The 22497-nt window shown below is 40.4% G+C and overlaps 4 protein-coding genes across 6 annotated transcripts; 2 read left to right on the top strand and 2 right to left on the bottom strand.

Moving 5' to 3' along the window:
• Positions 1-38: 38 nt before the first annotated feature.
• LOC116215320 (succinate--CoA ligase [ADP-forming] subunit alpha, mitochondrial) lies at positions 39-3480 on the bottom strand. Its single transcript, XM_031550978.1, has 7 exons — positions 3177-3480; positions 2665-2874; positions 2407-2577; positions 2082-2205; positions 1528-1589; positions 1158-1239; positions 39-493 (listed from the first exon to the last, which is right to left on the bottom strand). The coding sequence occupies exons 1-7, from the start codon at positions 3396-3398 to the stop codon at positions 357-359; spliced, it is 1008 nt and encodes a 335-aa protein (XP_031406838.1). The 5' UTR covers positions 3399-3480; the 3' UTR covers positions 39-356.
• Positions 3481-4375: 895 nt separating this feature from the next.
• On the bottom strand, positions 4376-10458 carry LOC116214795 (plastid division protein CDP1, chloroplastic). Of its 2 annotated transcripts, XM_031550258.1 has the most exons (13): positions 9996-10457; positions 9296-9409; positions 8992-9129; positions 8681-8785; positions 8465-8587; positions 7879-8247; positions 7526-7621; positions 7229-7348; positions 6699-6764; positions 6120-6615; positions 5833-6029; positions 5116-5306; positions 4376-4894 (listed from the first exon to the last, which is right to left on the bottom strand). In XM_031550258.1, the coding sequence occupies exons 1-13, from the start codon at positions 10290-10292 to the stop codon at positions 4813-4815; spliced, it is 2394 nt and encodes a 797-aa protein (XP_031406118.1). In that variant the 5' UTR covers positions 10293-10457; the 3' UTR covers positions 4376-4812. The 2 variants fall into 2 exon arrangements, with proteins under 2 accessions (XP_031406118.1, XP_031406117.1); XM_031550257.1 differs by having other exon boundaries at positions 5833-6615; positions 9996-10458.
• An 868-nt stretch (positions 10459-11326) lies between these two features.
• On the top strand, positions 11327-15654 carry LOC116215685 (DNA-binding protein RHL1). 2 transcript variants are annotated; one of them, XM_031551498.1, is made up of 12 exons: positions 11327-11929; positions 12377-12487; positions 12743-12829; positions 12977-13188; positions 13624-13727; positions 13861-14045; positions 14228-14264; positions 14350-14399; positions 14505-14553; positions 14852-14886; positions 15129-15197; positions 15383-15654. In XM_031551498.1, the coding sequence occupies exons 1-11, from the start codon at positions 11336-11338 to the stop codon at positions 15174-15176; spliced, it is 1512 nt and encodes a 503-aa protein (XP_031407358.1). In that variant the 5' UTR covers positions 11327-11335; the 3' UTR covers positions 15177-15197; positions 15383-15654. The 2 variants fall into 2 exon arrangements, with proteins under 2 accessions (XP_031407358.1, XP_031407357.1); XM_031551497.1 differs by having other exon boundaries at positions 14225-14264.
• Positions 15655-16611: 957 nt separating this feature from the next.
• On the top strand, positions 16612-22256 carry LOC116213883 (nuclear transcription factor Y subunit B-9-like). Its single transcript, XM_031549011.1, has 2 exons — positions 16612-16737; positions 21266-22256. Exons 1-2 carry the CDS (start codon positions 16683-16685, stop codon positions 21943-21945), a joined length of 735 nt encoding a protein of 244 aa, XP_031404871.1. The 5' UTR covers positions 16612-16682; the 3' UTR covers positions 21946-22256.
• The last annotated feature ends 241 nt before the right edge of the window (positions 22257-22497 follow it).

Here is a 22497-nt window from a genome sequence, read left to right as displayed (position 1 = left end):
CATGCACGGTTTTTTCGAGTTTTGAAAACGGTTCAATGTCGGCTAAAGTAGGGTTCTATGATATTCTCGAATAGCCGTGTCACGTAAGAGTTATTATCCGTACATTTCCCATGAAGACTCAAAACTTCAGAGACGGTAATCCCTCTACTGAAGATTCCGGTTGCATGGTTTTTGACGAAATTGTTGTGCTCAAGTTTATTACAATGAGCAAACCATCCCAAGTAAATAAATTCGACGAGCTTTCATGAACCAACCCTACCGCAAGCCTTGATGTCAATCGCATTGAGCGATGCTCCAAAAAATCATGCAAGAAAGAAAAGACCAGAGAGGATCGCCGGAAGAGTCTCTTGCACTAACTAAACAAGGCCTCTCTGCTTGAAAACGTCGAACATTGCAGCACCAATTTTGGCAGGTGATTCTACCACGGTAACCCCGGCTTCTCTGAGGGTCTTGATTTTGTCCTGAGCTGTGCCTTTCCCTCCCGACACGATAGCTGCAGAACAGCAAATAACTCTTGTAATTTCACTCCTTGCAATAGGGAGGATCAACATAATCTTCAAAATCACTCAGTCAACTGAACTTCTCCACATCATAACAGTGCTCTTATCATATCCCTCCAAACTGAGTTCTAACTCTTAAAAGAAGAAAATGGAACTCGTGAAAGACGATGCTCTAGCCTTTAGCCTACTGTCCATTCCTCTAATTCCCAGACATGGTAATAACTGAAGGCTTCTAATTTTTACCATTCAGAATAAAATTATCTATGGTGGCCAAAGAAAAGAAAAAAAGATTCTCTATGATTGTCAATGACATGCTCAAATTGATGAGTGGAGAGACAACTTCAATAGTAAAATCCTTTTATCTTGTTCTCAAAATTTCATGAATATGCGAGAGGAATGCTGAAATGCCACCCTTAGAAGATTGCTTTAGTTCAATTAGTAAAGTCATTTTCCATTATATTAAAATTGTCAACACTGAAAGATCCTCAGGTGCTCCCTTGGATCCTAATTCAGATACCTCGTTTTCAGCTAATAGCATCCTCAAGTTACAGCATTTTCCAGTACAAATCTTTTCCATCTTACTTAGCAATGAGGATGTCTTTTAGCTTCTCTCTTCATGTAAGGACTGAATATTGGAGAGAGATTAAAAGGGAGTACCTCCAGCATGTCCCATACGACGACCAGGAGGAGCGGTCAGTCCAGCGATAAATGCAACAACAGGCTTTTCGGTCTTGCTTTCCTGTTTGGTTGATCAAGAGAAGTTAATGTGACCATGAATAGAGACAAATCATACACCATTGTTGTGAGACCAATTGATTGCCCTCAAACAGTGCATGCTCTGCTCTTTCTCATTAGCAATTAATGTTTAATGGATTTCAGGAAAAAAACAAAAATCTCAAAAAAAATCTCAAAATAAAGCAAAAATTGATGGTTAAAAAAGGAATAATCAGATAGCAGTAGTGATTGAATGATTGACACAGAATAATTAAGCAGGCTATCCAGATTACTTGGAAAGAGATGTAATTACCTTAATTAATGCAGCAGCATCCTCTTCTGCTGTCCCTCCGATTTCACCAATTAGAACTATCCCTGAGGTACATATAGCACAACAATTTGTTAGAAAACTATAACAGAACAATCATTTATTAATATAAGAAATTGTAGACGGCAGAGGACCAGATGGAAAACCCAGTATCCAATACAATACTTGCACTGAATAAGGTGCCACAGAATATGCCCCATTTGACATCAAGTCTGTAGCGATCAGACTTGAAGATGAGTATATCAGAGGAGTAAGTCTAAATTCTAAGCCATTTTTAGAAGATGTTGGGAAAGCAAACTGTAACAGCCTGCGAAGCATTGAAGTCATGTAGTAGTAAATCATGAGTAGGTCACTCATCTTCAGTATATTGCCAACAAAACTAAATGAAAATTTTTTACATGTAAATCAAGTGAGGAAAACAGAAGCATCTTGCATACTCTTCTCGAATGACTGTTTGAATTATACAAGCACAGAGTGTTGAAAACATGATCCTTAAGCAAGCAGCCTCCAGCAGACAAGCACAAAGAAAAGCAAGATACCTTCTGTCTGGGGATCCACAAGGAACCTCTCGATGCAATCAACAAAGTTTGTACCATTGAAAGGGTCCCCTCCGATGCCTACACATGTGGATTGTCCAAGACCAACTGCAGTTGTTTGGAAAACCTGAAATGATTGCACTTACTGAAAGTTACTAGCTGTGACCCACAAGAAACAGTACTTGGTTAGGCTGCTACAAGCAGATTTCTTTGTCAAATTCAATCTTTCAAAAGCGGGAAAATTCTTAGTGCAAAGTTAAGTTTAACCTTGAAAGATTCAACATCCACATCACAAATATTGACAGTTATATAAAGATTTAGGACTTACTGCCTCATATGTCAAGGTACCAGAACGAGAAACGATTCCCACACGCCCGGGCTTGTGGATGTAACCTGGCATGATGCCAATTTTACATTCCCCAGGCTTGATTATACCAGGGCAGTTTGGGCCAATTAATCGAGTCTTGGACTGCCTGTTCAGCGCTGCCTTGACCTTCACCTGCAGTTGACAATAGAGCCATCAAGTTATTATCATGCACTACCACCTGACAGAAAAGAAGCAAGAAATGAGCTTCAAGAAGAATACCATGTCATGTTGAGGAATCCCCTCCGTTATGCACACGACGAGGTCCAACTCAGCTTCCATAGCTTCCATGATAGCAGCAGCAGCAAAAGGCGGAGGAACATAAACGACGGAAGCATTGGCCTTAGTCTCGGCCTTCGCCTCGGCAACCGAGTTGAAAACAGGAAGCCCCAAATGCTCGGTTCCGCCCTTCTTTGGTGTCACACCTCCTACCTGCTCAAAACATTGTAAACAACAGAATGCTGAGAAAAACAGCAGCAATCCCCAGTAACTCTTAACAAAGAGCAGGACGTGCTCGGATGAAATAGACGACAAGCTCATGGAGAACAATAGTCAGCTCAAAACATATCAAAGCTGAAATTTTTCATAGTTAAAACACGATCAGACGGAAGCAGATCTGCTATGCTTGAATCCGGAGAATGCCGCAGAAACGGAGCTTAGATCAATGCTGTAAATTAGTGACACAGACACTGAACAGATCTTTGAAGGAGGGAGAGTTTGAGAGAGAGAGATACCATTTTGGTGCCATACTCGATGGCCTGCTCGGTATGGAAGGTGCCGTTCTTCCCGGTGATGCCCTGACATATCACCCGAGTGTTCTTGTCGACGAACACCGCCGGCGGAGGCGGAGCGACGGCGGCGGCGTACTTGCGCGCCTGAGAGGCCAATCCAAAAAGAGAGGACGGCTTCTCGGATGCGATCGAGCCGATCAGCTTCGCTGCGGCTTGTCGAGCCATTCGCTTCTTCAATCTGTCTGCTCGCTCCTTCTTCTGTCTCCCTCTCTCGTTGAAAGTGGAGACCTTTTCCCCCTGAGAACGGAAGACGAAGAACGTGGGAATGAGGAAGAACGGTGATGGGCTTCCGGTTGAAGTGGTCTGGGCTTGTCAGATGGGCCTAGGCCCATATTGCAATTTGTTTTTCGGACCATGTCATCACTACAATTCTTCTTCTTCTTCTTCTCCAATGTGCAGAAATTCTGATGCCTAATAAGAAATCTCCGAATCCAGTCACCCATATGGATACAGAGTCGAGCAACGTCCAAACATTACGAGTAACCGCACACCTTGTTTCAGATGCCTATGATCACTACATTGTCAGGCCTAAAATTAATTTCATTTCATTTCAATAAAAACAATTTCCATCATATTAAATGGATGTAATTTCAAGCGTAAAACGAAGAAGGAACCGGTCATACATCACAACTTTTGGAAATGGGACGGTGACCGAGGGGCCAGTAAGTAAGTAGGTAAAGAAGCCCGGCGGTGTTCAAAAATGATATTTCATCCAATTATGAGGAGTCAGATGCATTATGCTGAGCTTGCTGCATAAACCTCGTATTTCTTTTTGCTAACTCTCGACATGAACCGGATGCCAAAGATCCCCGAAAGAATCGGGTTTCTGCCTTCTGGATTCGTTCCTGCAATTTGGTTGGATACAGTTTTTCATACCGAGTCCAAATCATGACTAAGTCATGCCTGCTAATCGAACCCGAAAGGACCAACTATAACACCAGGCAATTTGACTCAGACGCAAGATTCCGATGACTGCTGCTTATGTAGGTCAGACCACCTCTGAAGTTGCTTGCCCACAGACGTGAATATATAACCTTGCACAGTCACAAATGGCTCAATCATATCAGAAGACCCACAAGTATCTCACATCCCCTGCGCATTAATCACTCGACGGATTTAAACTTAAATGCAACACATTCACAGAGACAAAGTTGATCTTATATCAAACTAGATACACGGAAGCAGCGCTCTTGAAATCTCTATACAAGCTTGAAAAGCCAACATCAATACATTCAGTTGGGGTTACAAACTAACCCTATTTCAATTCCATTACAAAGTCCTCAATACAAAGTCGATACAAACGAATCTCCACAAAGCTCTCATCTCTCTCTCTCTCTCTTTCTCTCGGTTAAGAAAAAAAATCAACGAACAGGTGTCAGGAGGAATAGTCACAGTTCCCTATCGAAATTCTTTCTAAGATATACAGCTAAGTCGGGTGAAATGGCATTGCCAATTAAATTAAGGATACTGCCCTTTTGCCTTTGCAAGGGGCTACCACTAGTGAAAACTAAAGACTGAACCGAGTATCATCTAACTCGCGATGCTAGCACATGTTTTCAAGAACTGCCAACAGATATCATCATGGATCTTGAACATCGCCCATACAGAACTTCCATGACCCGTCTTCTTGCCTCCTCAGAACATAATGGGTCTTGTAGGAGCTGAAATGAGCCAAAAAAGCCCATCTTATCTCCAGTAAGCAATGATGAAATGGATGATGAACAAAAACATAAAAAGTAAAAACTGAAACCAAGGCAGGCTGCTTCAAAGGTCTAGAAATTAATACAAATATCAACATAATTAAGGTTCTGTTGAGTAAAGTTTGAGTTCTAATTTGTTTAATGCTTAAGTATTTAATGCAAGTAGAATGGTGGCTTCTTACCTGTAGTAATTTGGGATCTTGGGCTGAGTTTCATCGACAAGTTCAGCAGCTTCCTCTAGTAGAGCCTCGACTTCCGCCATCTCTGTGCCCAGGCCATCTGATAAAATCTCGGCACGGAGTATGGAAAGTTCCAATAGAACAAATCTCCAGTAACAAGATCTTGCCTTTGCCGAGTCAGCCAATGCATGCCACTGGTAAACCAAACCAAAGACAAACCATTGGAACATGAGGAAATGGCTTTCTGGTTGCACTAACTCTTGGAAGAACAATTTCCAACAGAAATGGAAATGATCAGATGAATGCTGAATCCATCTTAGAGGAAATTATCGAGCAATAATTAGCTAATAGGATTGTTTCTGCTGCATCATGCTCAACACAAACAGTTGTGCAGCTTTCCAAAAGCCCAGTCTCTTCCGAAAGCCAACCAGTTTATAAAGTTAAAATTTTCTGGTGTCAATTCTTTGGAACTCCCTATTCCTGCTTATCCATTCGGGTCTGTTTTAATTTATTCCTTGCTGGTGCACCATCTTACAGGCTTAAACTCACAGAATGTAGGTCACTAAAAGATCCATCCAGGAAACAATAGGACAAAGGAATGGCTGAAGCAATCGTGATGGTTTACAAATACACAAGCACAAATGAAGAAAGATGGACATATACTCATGCATACAGAGGGAAGCACGCACAACCATGCAAAGAGCCAAAAAGACACTTCACCTGAATAAGCATAGACTCATCAAGAATGTCAGAGAGTCTCTGAACTTGATGGGTTGGCCCCAACGCTTCAGCTTTGATTGCTTGCCACTGCTTTACAAGGGCTTCAGCATCTTCCACAGGCATCCGCTTCCTCTGACCTGCTACTATAGATGATGATATACTAGCAGCAAGGGAAGAACTCCGAAGTCTTTCAGTATCTGCACAGTTCTCAAACTTCAATCTAATTGCTGCTAACAGATTCGTCACAACACTTGACATTCCATTTCGATTTATAGAAGCATGATCACCTTCATGATCCAAACAAGGGTCCGTGGGCCAAACAAGCGCACTCTGGTCCATTTTATAAATGTTGGACCTCCATCTAGATCCACCACTTGCCCTCATGAGTTTCTTGCTTACTAACCCAAGGGTGGCGTATACAATGCAACCCAATACAGTAGCAAAGGTGATCCTTCCAATAACATCTTTCTTATCCAGCAAGCTTCCCAAAATATTGTTATGATGCGCACCAAGTTTTCTTTCTAGTTGAACCGACTGCATGCCTACATTGCTTCCATTGATAGACTTTCCAGCTGTTCCAAGGTTTGGAATATGGGTCAACTGTTTAACAGCTGATCCAAGATGCTGAGATGGGTTAATGAGGAGTAGAGATCCATCGTACTCTCTCCCTTCTGATGCAATAGCAGTGGATAGTGGCCTGTGGTTTATACCCTGAGCCTTTTGTATGGTCCCTTTATTTTTCTTGCTTAGAGGAGCTCTCTTTTCACCAGTGAAGAAACTTACCTATGGAAGATAATTATTATATCATTTAACTTCTTTCTGAATCAAGTGTCTAGCATATATCCACAATACCATCAAAACCTTACCAGTAAAGGGGAACAATCTCGTGTGTCAGGAAACACAGTAAGTACTGAATCTTTTAGCCACACTTCCTGCAACAGAAAGCAACATAGATATGAAAAACACGTCGACCATGGACGAAGAAAAGGTTTTACAAACATAGTGCTGAAAATTTTGGAACACGCTAATCTCTAACAATGGGATACAGAGGAACTACCCATAATCCAATAGTAGAATAAGGTTCATAAGCGATGTAGCTAGGTCTGCTGCTAAAACTTCACATGTTAATTGACTTATAGAATATAGCCTAGCATTAAAAGTGACAGCAAATGAGATTTCAGGTGCACCAATTGGAAGAAGGAAAACATTCTATCCTAGAACCCTGGCAAGTCTTCTAGCCCTATAGACAATTTGAGACTCCGATGATATTAGAGGATAGGCGCGTAAGATGGTCACACTGCACTTCATACTTTAGGTTACGCATGCTCTACTTGTGCAGGACAGTTTGGGAACAAATGGAACGGATGTGAGAAACTATTTTAGAACATGGACATACCAAGGAAGGATTATTTTCGGCGGTATTGCTTATTTCCTTTCCCATGACTGATTTTTGTGGGGACGAATTAGAATTCAATTCAAGCTGCGTAAGTTTTTCCACAGCCTCAGCCTCGTTAACCTGCAGAACAAGATAAAGCATCAAGAACGAGAACGAGAACGAGAATGACTGAGAGAGAATCAGATATGCTAGTAGAAAGAAGCATATGTCGTCTGGCTGGCATGATACTATTCCAGTTATAGTGGAGTTAATGGGGTAACTGAATCAAAGTAGGGAGAAGCATAGATGACAGGATACCTGTCCAAGAAGGAACAAGCAGAAAGCTTGTTCAAATTTGAGATCAATACCTTCCGAAGCCATCAGGCATTCACAAATAATTCTTGCTTTGCCAATCTGCAAATCCACAAGAGTCATTTGAGATTAAGAGGAGTAAAAACAAAACTAGCCTCTCAATAAGAAACACAAAATTGCTCCGTGAGCAAAACTACAGAACAATCTGCATATGCAAGGGACCCACGTACACGTACATCTGTTCAATTTTGTGCCATATATGTTGTGTGTGTGGCAAAGCTGATTCGCATAGATAGCAAAGGCAAAAGGAAGCAAAAAATGTTGAAAGAAACAATTAAACTAAATGGACTGCAAATTACCCATTCTGTTTGCTTGCTTGAAAATCCAAGAGCAATATGAGCTAGGAGTACCATGTAGAAACAACTAAAGTCAATCACACCCCTTTGATTATGAGACTCAAGAGACTTCTTGTTCTTTCTTATTTGGGCTAAATCATCCCAAGGTAGAAGATCAACGATTTCTATAGCCATAAGCCTCATCAGTGCTTGGCTTAAGAAGCAAGGCCAGTCCTGGACTTTGCATGAACTTTCCACATCAAGACCTTGCCTTAGCAGTTCACGCAAAGCTGAAATAGCTCCTTGCCTTCGTTCTGCATTTTCCGGGGAATGAGGCATGCCCAATAATTCCAATGTGCATGCAGGTGCAAGCTCTTCCAAAGATTCTTCAATCTGAAAACCGGCAGGAAAGCATTCACTTAGTGACTAACCTGTGTTTTACAATGGAAGAGAGGAACAATCCCAGAGTATTCATGCTTCCAATATTTTGCTTTTGCATTTGAACATAGCGCAGAAATCTCTAATGACTCAAAGCAGCATAAATAGAAGTGATCCTCCAGACCCAGTACTTTTGAAGATAAAATAATTTAAAAATGCATCAGACAACTACCTGAGAAAGCAAAGCCATTTTCCCAAGAGATATTTTACTTCTAAGAAGACACTGAGCGCGAGCAAGAGCCTCGAAACCTTGAGAAACTTTGTTCTTCTCGAAGCCAATTTTCGCAATCGCACACTTCAAGAAAGCACCTATATAAGGAAAGGATGTATAACAAGGCTGCTACAGAAAGTTATTAAAGGTTTCTGCCCTTTCGGTGACTTCTCTCACCTCAGCTAGTGCCATTGACAGGAGCAGATCATGAACATAAGGCTTTGCTTCTGGACGCTGAAGAGCTGCTCGACCAATATCCAGTACATATTTCTCTTCGCCAACCTATACACGTAATTACAATCAGAATCTTGTTAAGATTATCAAATCAGTGGTGTCATAACATTTGCTGATGTGCAAATGGAGAACGAGATAGTAAAATTATAAAGGAAAAGAAAACAGATAACTGAATCATGACAACTAGCTTAACTATCATTATCTGCCAGGAAATTCAAGCCTTTAGCTTCTCGGAGCAAAGTTCTAAATGTTACCTCTTGAAGGAGACAAAGAGCACCAGGCAACCAGGCCCATGGAATTCTAAGAGATGCCTTAGGTGGTATCTTTTCTTTCACATTTCCTGCATATTCTGATTCAAAAAGAAGCTTATCCCTCACATCCATAAGAAGATCCTGCAAATAACCCAAAATGATCAATGCCCTCTTCGGAGAGTTAAAGAAAGCACAGTTCTCTCTTTAACTCTCTCGCCACCCCCCTCACTCCCTCTCTATTTAAATTTGAATTAACAAAATCCATCCTTCTGCGGAAATTTCAGCAAATCCATTTAATAAGACCTACCTCACGTGATTTAACAGCATCCATGGTGTAACCTTCTTCTATCTCGCTCCGTTTCAATTGCATCACTGCCTTTACAATCTCATCCTTCTCCGCTTGATCAGGAACACCAAGAAGCTGCAACAAAATTAACTGCGGTTTACTTATTGTTGAACATAGAACTATGCCCTAATGTCCTCTTTCAAATCTACGTTGTTCCCTTGTCTCAGCTTTCACTTTTATTGACAAGTAAGAAGAAAAATAAAAGCATTTCAACGTAAACCCTCCTTATGTCGACAATTTCATGTATAATTGCATACTTGGAACGTTCCTAAATACCAAGAAGAGGAGACTCCAAGATACCCTTCACAAACTTCCCAGCTGAGTAAACAGATGATTCCCAATTACTTAATCCTCCACACTTTTCATTATCATCATGCTATCAGCGCAACTGACTAAGTAATAAGCCTTTCACTACTGCACATGTTACGCCGACACTATCCTTGCCTATGTTCCTCGATGAACTGATCGAATAGAGTTGCAACCACAGACTATGCAGAATTAGCTACGGTGGGCACTTGTTTGAGCTAAGCCCAAGTAATCACTCTATTAGCCAATCACTCGAGGAGTACAAGCTAGGGAAAGAGAGGCCCAATCCCAATCGAGACTGAACTGATACAGCGAGTAAATCCCCCATATACGCTGCTAAAACTAGGAAATTCACCTGATAACATGTCAACGGAATCTCGACTGTAGTTGCTCGAGCTTGCTCTGGACTCTCCACAGTGCGAGCTGCTGCTGCTGCAGCCTCGGACCTCCATCGCCGCACCCTGGCAGCTCTCCGGGCGGAATGCAGCCCGATCAGAGCTCTGGGGACGCCAATCCTCGACGGAGCCAAACGCGGGAGGCGCTGCAAGGCATGAAGACTCGAGCAGTGGTGGTAGTAGTAGAAGCTGCTGCGGCAGAAGCAGGACCGGGAGGGGATAGTAGCGGCGGCGGCGGAAGCTTCAGGTAGAGCCATGGGTGTGGCTCGAGAACTGCATTGAGGGGATGGGGATCGCCTAGGGTTTCGAGCTCGGAGGAAGGGAAAGGAGGTGGAGGAGAGTGACGCGTGACCTCCTTCTTCACAGAGACACCGATAGAGAGAGAGAGAGAGAGAGAGAGAGAGAGAGATTCGTTGCTTTTTAAGGGATGAAGCGATTAGTTAGAGGAAGAACCGTTACACTTTGCATTGCTAAAAGTGTGGAATAATTAAAAGTAGAAATTCGCGAAATTTTGGTGATTAATTAATTTTAACATAATTTGTTTTTTTTCTTGCTATAATTAATAGTTAATAAAAATTTGTTCATAAATAATTGGCTCATAAACGTTAATTAAAAGAGCTCGCATTAAGAGCATAATTTTGAGGATTTCTCAAAGATCTCTACTATTTCATCCGAATCAGCTCGGGAAGAATCATATTCATGTGGCACTTTCTTAAGTACATAGAATATTAGGGCCATTTTTTCTTAAAAGTTTATAATAAAAAGGTCTTCTTTCAAAAAATTTCAAGTAGTATTTTGTGAAGAGGTTCTTGACAATGCAAAAAAATCTAGATTATAATGCTTATTGCTTTCGCGACATTATAATTAATTTTCCTTGTCGATCAAAGGTAATTTTTATCTGTTTTTTGGGTTCTTTTTTTTTCAAGACAAAAATGGAAAATTATAGCTTTTTTTTTCTGGTGGAAAGAAGAAATGTAAAGAATTATTTTGCCTTGAAGAGAATCTGCAATTTGCCAATTTCTCCCTTCTAAATCTTTCTGAACTTTATAATATTGACCCATCTTTGTATGGAATTTGGAGATCAGCCTCCCCTAACCACCCAAAAAAAAAAAGAACCCAATGAATAGGTCGAGGTGGTCCGAGGCTGTGCCGCCTCGTCTGCCTGACCCCAAATCGAATTTTCAATCCACCCAAGGGGAGAGATGGAGGGAGAAAAAAGTGTAATTTCTACTCTTTTGTCACCCCCGGCAAGGGGAGGTGGCCGAGGTTGAGCCACCTCGACATTGTTTCATACTCTCCAATGACTACTAGGCATGCGGCGGAGGTGTTCGGACCAGGCCCGGGTCTCGACCTCTTCTCTGGAAGAGGCTGGTTTCGAAATTCCAGAAAACTTCTGGGGCAATTATGCAAATTCTCAGAAATACATGGGCTAGGAGTAGGAATCCATTTCTCCATTTTTTCCACGAAAAGGTTTTCAGTTCGCTCATCAGCGGGAGAAAATTTCCCGCCATCCCCCCGCCACAAAGCCCTGCCTCCTCCCGTTCACGGCGGCGCCGTTGGCTACAGGAAGAGAGACCGAGAGAGGATGGTGCGACCGGCAAAGAGCGGTTCATCGAAAGCCCCGAATCCGGAGCTCGAAGAACGGAGCCGCCTCAAGAGGCTCGCCTTCTCGAAGGGGATGCTCTCGGAGTCGGCCCCCAAGCCGCAGGCCTCGCTCAGCCCTTCCAAGACGGTGCTCAAGCACCACGGCAAGGACATCATCAAGAAAACTCAGCGGAAGAACCGTTACCTCTTCTCCTTCCCTGGCCTTCTCGCTCCAATCACCGGCGGCAAGATCGGGGAGCTCAAGGACCTCGGCACCAAAAACCCCATCCTCTACCTCGATTTCCCTCAGGTCTAAATTTCTCGGCTTTCATTTTCATCTGTTACTGCTCAATTAACAGCAAAAATCTGCTCTATTTATAAACTGTTAATGGCGCCCTTTAAGGTTAGATTCTGTGAAGGTGCCTTGATGTATAGCTAGGACAATTCGATATCGGTCAAGTAATTTTGCAGTGTTTACGAGTGAATAGTGCACTCTGTCCGACGAGCTCGGTTTTTCAAGTTTGTTGTTTGATCCTTTCAAAGAAGAACATTTGACAGCTGGTATTTTTCAAGTTGATCTTTTCCCCAACTTTCCGTTTGAGCTAATTTTCTGCTCTTAGTACCAATTCCTTGGAGGATAACATGCAATTAGCAGTTGGAAGTATCGTAATAGGTGCATAGGTTTGGATGGATTTGAGTAGGCGGCATGTTTAAGATTGGTTTAGGATTCAAACTTATTACAGTGTTCTCATTTTAGGGTCAAATTAAGCTTTTTGGCACCATCATCTACCCGAAGAATCGGTATTTGACCCTGCAATTCTCTCGAGGTGGGAAGAATGTGATGTGCGAGGATTATTTTGATAACATGGTTAGTTCTTTCTTACCCTTCTCCATCCTTCTAGCTGCTGCCTGATTTATCTTGATGATACTTGTTCATAAGAATTTTTGCCATCAATATGGATATGCTTGCATTTCGGGTTAAAACTTAGGAACTAGAGAGTTAAGTTCACAACTTTGAGAGTTTATGTACCTGATGTAACTAATATAGGGCAGCCCAACAAGATGAAATCCCTGCATCTGCTCTTTCTCATACTCCAGTGTGGTTATTATTTGGTACTTGTAGATTGTATTTTCCGATGCATGGTGGATTGGGAGAAGAGAGGACAACCCACAAGAGGCCCGCCTTGAGTTTCCAAGAGAAATGATTGAGGTAATTGTAGTTAGGTTTCCGTCTTCAGGCTGAGAGATTGTAGTTAAAGTTTGTCAATGCTTACACAGCAGAAAAAGCAATTAAAAGAAACAGATCGGAACTGACAAATTTTATGGTAAACCACTTGATTTTCATTTTTCTTTTCAGGGACTGCATGCTGAACATGATTTCAGAGGAGGTGCTGCAGGAAGCTCTATAGATAAGCCAGTTACTAATAAATCTGGAGGAAAACATGAAGCAAAAGAATCCCCAGAAACTGAGCTCGATGAAGAAGCATCAGATGATGATCGTAAATTGAAGAAATCAACAGAAGTGACCCCAGTGCGACAGTCAGAGAGAAATACTGGCAAGAAATTCAGGTAATTGGTTACGCTTCTTCTTTTCTGCGACAAAAGGCTTTTACGTGTGGATACTGCACCACTACATGTTACCGCATTTATACTGAGAAAACTGCTATAATATGATAGATGGTACGTACAGGACTTACTTTAAACTGAGTTGAAGATGCACATTCTCTCTTTTTGTTTGTCGGTCAATGTCATGCTACAATGCATTGGATTCATAAAATTCTTTTGCTCTCTATCACCATCCTTTTGGCAGTTATACCATGCTGGTCAATTATACAAACACCAAAATAATATCTTTATCCAACTAGGTGCTATTTATCTCTGCCATCTGTAATGTGCTTGTAGTGCTCTCGATTAATTTCTGTTACTCAGTTCATGTATAGTAAATCAACAAGCTCTGTCTGATTGTGGGGTCCCATTGACAGTTCATCTTTCTGATTGTTGCAGTTATATAGAATCTTCTCCTGAAGAAGATTCTGTTGGAAGTGATATGGCTGCCGATGTAAAGGAAAAGATATCTGTTGTTAGCGCTGATGCTTCAGCTGAAATAAATATCCTTATTTTATCTACTTTCATATTTCTGTCTCTTTTCTCCATGAATTGATGCATGTCATGCTGAAGCTTCTTGCATCTCATAAATTCATTAAATAAATGCGGCAAAGTACATCCTTAATTGCTTAGTACAGGATAGAAGTTCTATTGTTGCAGTGGATGATACTGATAGTACAGATGACGTGAAAAGGACTGAAGAAAGTCGCAGGCAGATCCTATCAGCAACTAAGGACGAGTTTGAGGAGGCCTCTCCGAGTAATCACGGTCCGTTAGTTCAGGCTACAATCTCTGCGTTATTTAAGAAAGCGGGAGAAAAGGTGAGCATTATGACTTTTACTTTAATAACTTAATATATTTGAAATCCAGCCTCTGCGAATCATCTCTCGTTGCTTTGTTATGTCATATTACTGAAGGCATCAGAATAGCTTGGTCAGTCTCATTGTTTTACTTACGTGTTCAATTCTATCATTTCATTTACAAATTCTCATACTTCCAGAAGGTACCGAAAGATCTGAAGATAACACCGCCTCCAAAAGGTGCTAATTTCACATCTCCTTCATTCTTGGTTATTGGGGTTAAGGCTAGGATTCTCACTAAAATGAAAACTTTGCTCTTCTTCAGTCTCTAAAAAGAAGTCAAGACAAACTGATTTGAAGAGGAAGATTGAGCAGGTGACCATTCTTATATAAGAAATCTCCTGTGAATTTTCTAGTTGGTAAGGTTTAGCTGTTCGTTATGCGCTATGTGTAATCTTTTTTTTTTCCCCTTTTTTCCAGGATGATGGACTTAAGAAGAAGAAAAGAGTTGTTAAAGGAAAAGGAGCTAGTAAGTCTCCGTCTCTTGTTCTCCTCCCCTCTTCCTGACTGTATACTGTATAGTATATGTTCCAGTCATCTTACCCGTGCAGTAATACTTGTCATGTATTTTATGACGAAGAGTACATATACTGGGAATGTTAAGGACAATGTAAGGATAGCCAGAGTTCAAAATTCAGTCTCTTCTTTTTAACGAAGAAAATGTGTGACTTGACCTAGTTGTGGAAATGGAATCATGATGTATCCCTCAATTGATCGATCTATGTTTTCTTTCCTGTGGATCATTGTTTGCTTTTGTGGACATGCAGGAGCTAAAACCACGAGAAAGGGAAAAGAGCTTGAGGTACCCCTATTATTTGAGTTATACTTACGCGTAGGAAATACGCATTTTTTAAGTGTGCCGTAAATACTCTTTGCCCATTTCAGCACAATTCTATATAATATAGTCTTGACCATTCAATGTCTTTTTTCAGTGCATATTCTATGACAAATCTGAGTGGCATGTGAAGCTTTAAATGGTTTTTCTCCAGTCAAATTGTCAGCTATCTTAATCAGGTGACTACATATTGTTTACAAACATTGCAGGTTGAAGATGATGATATCGAAGAAATCTCGAGCTCATCAGAGGGATGATCTCTCTTCAATTTAGATGTGGTATTTAGAGATTGCTCCCTAAAAATTTCAAAATTTACGAACAAAGTCTCAAGTAGCTGGAAGCACATCTTTTTAGGTTCCGATTTTCAATGCCTGTACTTTACAAAGATTTGGCTGCAGAGATAATCAGTTGAACTCGGTTTATGTGATCTTTCTAGTTGTTTTATTTCATTCTCCTTGCTCAGGAAACGGATGGAAGTGGAGAAGACTGGGCTGCTTGATATCAAAAAGTTTGCACAGATGCTGAAGAGATTCCCAGAAAGCTTATCTCGGGGTAAATCCGAAATGCTGCTCCATGCAGATCCTGTAATCCGTATGCTCACGACTACCCCTGAATTCACAGGGCTGATTTGCTGGTTTATTACAAAAAAATTGTTTAGTTCTCTATATATTTATATATGTGGTGTTGGCAGAATTTGTTCCCTATTTGGAATCGAGAGAATCTGCCTTGACAATGCCTCATCGACCTACCAGATGCCCAATAGCCTGTTCTTTTGCCCCTGGGTGTCAAAAAGGACTCATCAGTCATCATATTGGGGCGATCACGGCTCGCTCTATTAAATAGCTCTGTAGCTTATCGGGCAAACAAGGCTTTCTGATTAGTCATAAGCATTAAAGGCAAGAAAAGGGAAATCAGGAGTGGTCATAGAATCATGGAGAAAATGTGTTGCATCATATACGCATTTCTAACTCCTGGCTGAAGGAATAATCAGTCTACTTCAAAACTGAAGGGATCACTCAGTAAATATTTGCACAATTTAGGGTCAAAACCTAAATTAATTAAATTCGAGGCCACCTCAAAATGAATGTTTGGGGGAACAGAGAAGCAAAGCACATTAAAGTTCGGCACGAGGTTGGCATGCATAGCGTTCATTAAGTTGGAGTGGGAATTATCTGTATATTTTCGCCTTAATGATGTTTCTTTCCAAGGAACGGGATGTCGGCATCCCGTATTTAAGACCTTCCGAATGGTTTCCATATTAACAAGGCTTGATAACTTACGTTATTGCTCATAATAATTGGAGGAGCGCAGCAGAAATATCCACCCCGTGGGGGGCCAACATCGTCGAATATCAAACTTGTATTGGGGTTACTTCGCACACCTTCTCAAAGTATAGGGGTACATATGAAGATGCAGATCATAAGTGATCAAATTGTTCGATAACGGAGCCCGGGGCGGGGTCTCTTTGCAAATCCTTCCAGAGTTTAGGGTCAAACATGCGATTATGAGATCTCAAGGAACTCATCGGGGGGAAGTGACCGGCCACCTGTAAATCCCGGTAAGGGCAGTGAGGACTCCCCCCAATGAGATGGGCCGGACGCCACCGGCGCTATCGGTTGTAGCCACACGTTGAGCTCTCTGTATATATATGCCCTAGCCCCAACCTCTTCACACCCACTAGCTTAGTGCCCCATTTGAAGTGTCATACAAAATATTTATATAACTCTAGAGAGAGAAAGAGAGTTGGGAGAGAGAGAGAAACTATGGAACGTGGAGACAACTTCCATCGCTTTCGGGGCCATGCAAACCCTCCATCAGGTAAGCTCGCGACTTCGTGTTTGAAGCTGTTATAGTACATGCATTGTGTATCAGTTACATGTATCGTGAACCAGTTAAATATAATCAAAAGAGAGTGCTTATCGTCTCGTCGATGTGCCTTTTTTATTTTATTTTTTTATGGTCTTGTCACTATGTTTTTCTCTGCATGGGCACTTGGCATTCTCGATGCCCCGCCTGCGATAATATATCAGGGCCTCTATATGTTCTCCTTTTATTTTCCGGACTTGCATGCACGGTCGCACCGCCATTTTCTCTTCAATTCCCGTCTCTTTTAACTTCCGATCAATGACCGATTGATCCATTTGCTTCGGTTTTCGACGTCAATCCCGATCAGTATATAACCACCAGCTACAAGTGTGTACGTAAATGTACACAAGTGACTCTTCTTACCCTTTAAGTAGCTTGGTTATGCAATATTCTCATTTTAATCATTTCTTTCATGGTTAGCTAGTCTTGACTCCACTCCAAGAAAAACCCGAACACGGCCATATATCTACATATGATTCATTAGTTTTATTACAAATATGACATACTTAATGGTATATGGTCATTTTGTTTCAGTGAAATACGAAGCACAAAACTATTATCGAAACAAAATGTTGTGAGAAAACTTAATTAGTCGTCCTCTTTGTTTTCGAACTTTTTGAGTCTTGACCGCATACTTCGATGACTTTTATGCGGTTTCAATTTTCTGCGTGAGCTCTTCTCTGCACAGGATTGTGTGCAGTAAATGCTAGTGAGTTAATTAGCAATGTGAAATATGTAAAAATCAATTAATAATAATTATTTCTCTCTTTTCTTTTTTGTTAACTCATCCTCATTTTGCTGATGTGTCACGCATGCAACAAAATACCTCTACATGGTATATTGGAAAATCAAGTCAGAAAAAGTGGATTCATTGCAGCAACACTCTTTCCCGATACGAATAAAGAAATTTTACAATTTTCTTTTCGATAATAAGGGTTATTCATGGATTTAGTATAATAAAATAAAAATTCTAAATAGCTATAATAAAAAATTCGGATAGTTCCACCACAAATATAAAACCTGAAACATCTAAATTATGAGGTGAGAATGCGCGTCACTACACTATATCCTCTTTGAGAAGAGATATAACAATTGGTTCCCATATGCAGAGTTTGCGTCCATTTACTTTCTTTTCCCCAGTCCATAGTAGACAAATGAGCCTTTTTTGATTGAAAAATGAAAAAAAATAATTATACATGAATACATGGAAATTCTTTTTTGGTATATGTCATTAATCTCTAGTATTAGTGGGAGAGAATAACCGAACTTATTTCCCCATATATATATATATATATTGTGGCAATTAGGAATAAAGGTCATTAACATTGTCATTATGCCCCTAATCTTACTAGTGATGTAAGACAGAAAAATTGCAGAGATTTTTTGTTCTTTCTACTTAAATATCTTTTATAATTATAATTATTATTGTGAATTATTAATGCATAGAGCAGGGTCTCTCCAGTGGGAGACAACCAAATATCTGCTGGCTTAAATGACAGCAATAACTTTCAAAGCCTTTTTCAATTTTAATTTGTTTTTCCAATAAATTAAATTAAATTAAACTACAAAAAAATTATTTTTCTTTGGAGTCTGGAGAAGAGGAAAAGCCTTTTGTCTTGGCCTTTTGACTCCACACTGACCGACGGACCCCACAGAGAATCTGAACAGTGCCCTCAGTTTGGGCCCACACTTACCACTTCCACCAATCTCCTTTTTCTATTTATTTATATTATTTTTTTACCCAGTCTAGATTCCTCCTATTGTCAATCAATTGGACCCGATCTATATATCAAATCAAAGTATATATCTTTTTCTTCATACGAAATTCATAAGCTATCCTATAAGGAAAAAAAAATTAAGTACCATTTAGAATTTTTAATAGTAATTACTCTTTTATGCCTGTAAACCCCGTTTAAAATCCGAGATGTTATTATGATAAGAATTCTCCTCAAAAATGAAATTCTAAGGTGGCATTTGGTATATTACCAAATTAGAGTATTGGTAATCTAGATTCCCACTAATATATATGGATTACTACCAATTAAATTCCCGATAATGTAGATTATAAGTCTTGGGTACATTGCTTTCAGAGTCCTGGTAATTTACATAACCTTGTTTGGTATTCGATGGTCATCTAAAACTTTCAAATTTTATTCCTATAATGCCCTCAATTTAACATGTTAAAGGAAAAAAAATTAAAAATTCCAAATACTCTCTCTCCACCCTTTTTCTCGTCCCCGTCATGTTGACCAGAACCCAAGCTCCTCTCATGCCCACCTCTTCCCAAGAAAAGCAGAGACCATCAAAAAGAATATATGCAAAAACTCCATTGCTTCTACACATATGGATTATTTTGATGTTTATGGGCTTCAATTGCAGCACATAGCTTCAAAATTTAATATGAAAGCTTTAACCGAAGCACACAAAAAGAAAGGAAGAAGTGCAATGGCTACGGCGGGAACAGAGGGTGCTTCGCCGGGCGGAACATGGAGGCTGCCCCTCCCGTGCTTGCTCTGACCACCCTGTTGTTCTTGTTACAGCCACCCTTTCTAGTTTTTCATGGAAGGGTTGCCCCTGCTAGGTATTACACATAAGAGGAGAAGAAAGATGAAGACAAGGCCAAATTTGGAATAATAATTTTTTAACATTCCCACTTTGGTGGTAATCCACATAGACGCCCCATATGGAGGAAAAATTATATTACTAACTTAGTGATAATGTGGATTACCACAGCAATCCAAATTGCTAGTAATGTGGCCTAACCAAATATGGTATTGTTGTGGGCCCATGCAATTTAAAAGAACATTCCCTGTGATCTAGATAAGTTATCTCATACAAAATGCCTCCTAAGGATGTTCCAAACAAATAGTAAGATTCTAAATTTTGTAAGATAACTTTTTATTTAGTAAGAGTCCCGTTACCCAACTAAAAAAAAAAAGAGTAAGATTCTCGTTTAATTCAAATTTATAAATTTTTGACAAAAGAATGTGTCATCTTATTGTAAGTTTCTTACTATTTACTAAGTATCTTATTATATTAAAAAATAATAAGTTTTTTCTTGAATAATAAGAATCTTGTTATTTAATAGGGCAGCTTACCAACCATCGTTCGACTCATTATGACGCGGTGTGTTTCGATCGGCCTCTATTAGTCCTCTTTTTATGAAAGCCACGAAAAAAAGTTTAATCCATACTAGAATATGGTGCCATAATTTGAGAAAGTCTTATCAGTAACGGGTATACCGTGTGGTTATTTCACAAGTCAATGTGGATTGCTCAATATCCATTAGTTTTTAGAAATATCACAAAAAATTTAATGTTGACAAATATACTTCTTTATGTGTCTTATGACGCGATGCCAAATGATATACCCAATGCACGCAATACTTTATCCTCATAATCTACGTGAAATCTCGCTAGGATTACCGGTCCCACCCTGAGCACAATGCATCTCCTTCATTTTAGTTGTCCTTCATCATAAATTGTCGTGCATAAAATCTTAATGTATTGCGTGGATCTAACACAAACTGTATTACGATTTCTCAAGTTTAGAACTGAATTTAGAATTGAAGGAAATCGATTACGTCTAACTCTAAGAAAAAACACCCAAAAGGATCATAGTAGAAGAGAATGCTCTTAACTTTTTTTTTCCGGTAAGGAGAAAGCTATTAACTTTATTAAGAGAAAATACCAAAAACATTTCTGTTGTCATAGGCTTATAATGACTTATATAGAAAACTTTAAATCCGATAACAATAAAATCAAATCCTAGATCTATTTCCCTATATTCAAAAAGAAAATTCTAAGAAAACAAATGCTAATAAGTAAAATCTCTTAAAATTCTTAAGAAATATTTTCTCCTATATCATACGATATGAACCAATACTTAACCCGATCAGGATCTATTATAGATTGTTGAATTGAAACAATCTACGTAATTCATACAGCTAGAAACTTTCAAAACAACTTTTTTTTTATGAATTTTGGACTACCATCAATACATATGATCAGCATCGTAATCTTGTGCTAAGACAGTTTTAAATATTTATAAATATAAATTTTATATATTTTGCTTACAAAATATATATATTTTAAATTATGAGGGAGGTCAATGAAGTTAATATGATAAAATAAAATTTTTAATAACTAATAGAAAGATCCGAATAGTTGATCACAAAAATCAAATCTTTAGCCTCTTCTGCAATATCCTCCGGGGAAAATATAAATTTTTATACATGCATGTATGAAATTATAATAAAGACTTCATCGAAAAATGGGAATACCGTTGGGGAGGTTGACTTGACTAGGAAGTGGAAAAGAGCGTCTGTCCTGTCCAACTTGAGCACAAAACGACAAGACAAAACTCGATCCAAACTCCACACGCCCACCTGAGCGCGTCACTGCACTCGCCTCTAAGCATTTATTATTCCCATATTTTATCAAATCAAACATCAAATATTAACTTTATCAATATGTCACAGCCTTGAATGCAACGGACGCCGACGTCCAGAACGTCACCGCCGCCGACCTTGCTGCCGCTGTGGCCGTGACCAGGAACAGCCGTCCACCTGCCTCGGCTGCGGCGGCAACCCTGAGGGAGCAGGACCAATACATGCCGATTGCGAATGTCATAAGGATCATGCGGCGGATCCTCCCGCCCCATGCGAAGATCTCCGACGATGCCAAGGAAACGATCCAGGAGTGCGTGTCGGAGTACATCAGCTTCGTGACGGGGGAAGCCAATGAGCGGTGCCAGCGCGAGCAGAGGAAGACCGTCACGGCCGAGGACGTCCTCTGGGCCATGGGGAAGCTCGGGTTCGACGACTACATTGAGCCACTCACGGTGTTCCTCAACCGCTACCGGGAGATCGAGTGTGAGCGGACCTCCCTTAGGGGAGAGCCTTTCATGAAGAGGACCGTGGACTATGCCCCAGCAGTGGCGGTCCCTCCACCGCCAGCGGTTCTGCCACCTTACATGACTGCGCCACCGGGCTTCCACCCCATGGGGCCACCAGGAGCCTTTGATGGAAGTGCTGCTGTCTACTACAGGGTGGACCCGTCTGGTGGTGCCGGAGATGGAGGAGCCACCGCGTCGTCATCTTCATCTTCTTCTCATGCTGCTCTGCTCCACAGCTTTGATCCCTACGCTCAGTTCAAATAACTGCTTAGCCAACCTACTCATCTGCAGTGAACAAATCGGAGTTACGAGGACAAGAACAGAAAAATCTTCTGATCGGTCAATCGAGGTGGCATTCGCATAATTTTCATTAGACAGATACATTCCTAAGACAAGTTTATGTATTTTCAGAGATCCGATCGATCGGATTATTTTTCGGGGCTTGTCCTTCGAGATTTTCTTTCTAGTTATGGGATGGGGCAAACTTGAAATGCTATCGATTTGGTACTATCAGCAGACTAGGATTGGTTTCTTCTCTAACTAGCTTTAATTGGTTATGCATGTTCATGTTTGGATTGGAGACTGAAGAGATAACTGCAGAAATGGTTTTCTCAAAATTTTTAGATATAGGATGAAGTTCGAACAATACGCCGAATTAAAGAATTCAACGAGTGCTTTCGATGAGATTAACATAATATTAAAACGTAACAAAGCCATAAATGAAGATTTGCTGGTCGTAGTTACCGGAGAAAAACCAAGGAAGATTTGCTGATCGAGGTGAAGGGTGATTTTGAAACAAAATCTGAAAACTGGGGG

The sequence above is a fragment of the Punica granatum genome, chromosome 7 (assembly GCF_007655135.1).
Source record: "Punica granatum isolate Tunisia-2019 chromosome 7, ASM765513v2, whole genome shotgun sequence".
NCBI classification, from domain to species: domain Eukaryota; kingdom Viridiplantae; phylum Streptophyta; class Magnoliopsida; order Myrtales; family Lythraceae; genus Punica; species Punica granatum.
Note: the sequence above shows the minus strand (reverse complement) of the source record. Positions and strands in the feature narration are given on the sequence as shown.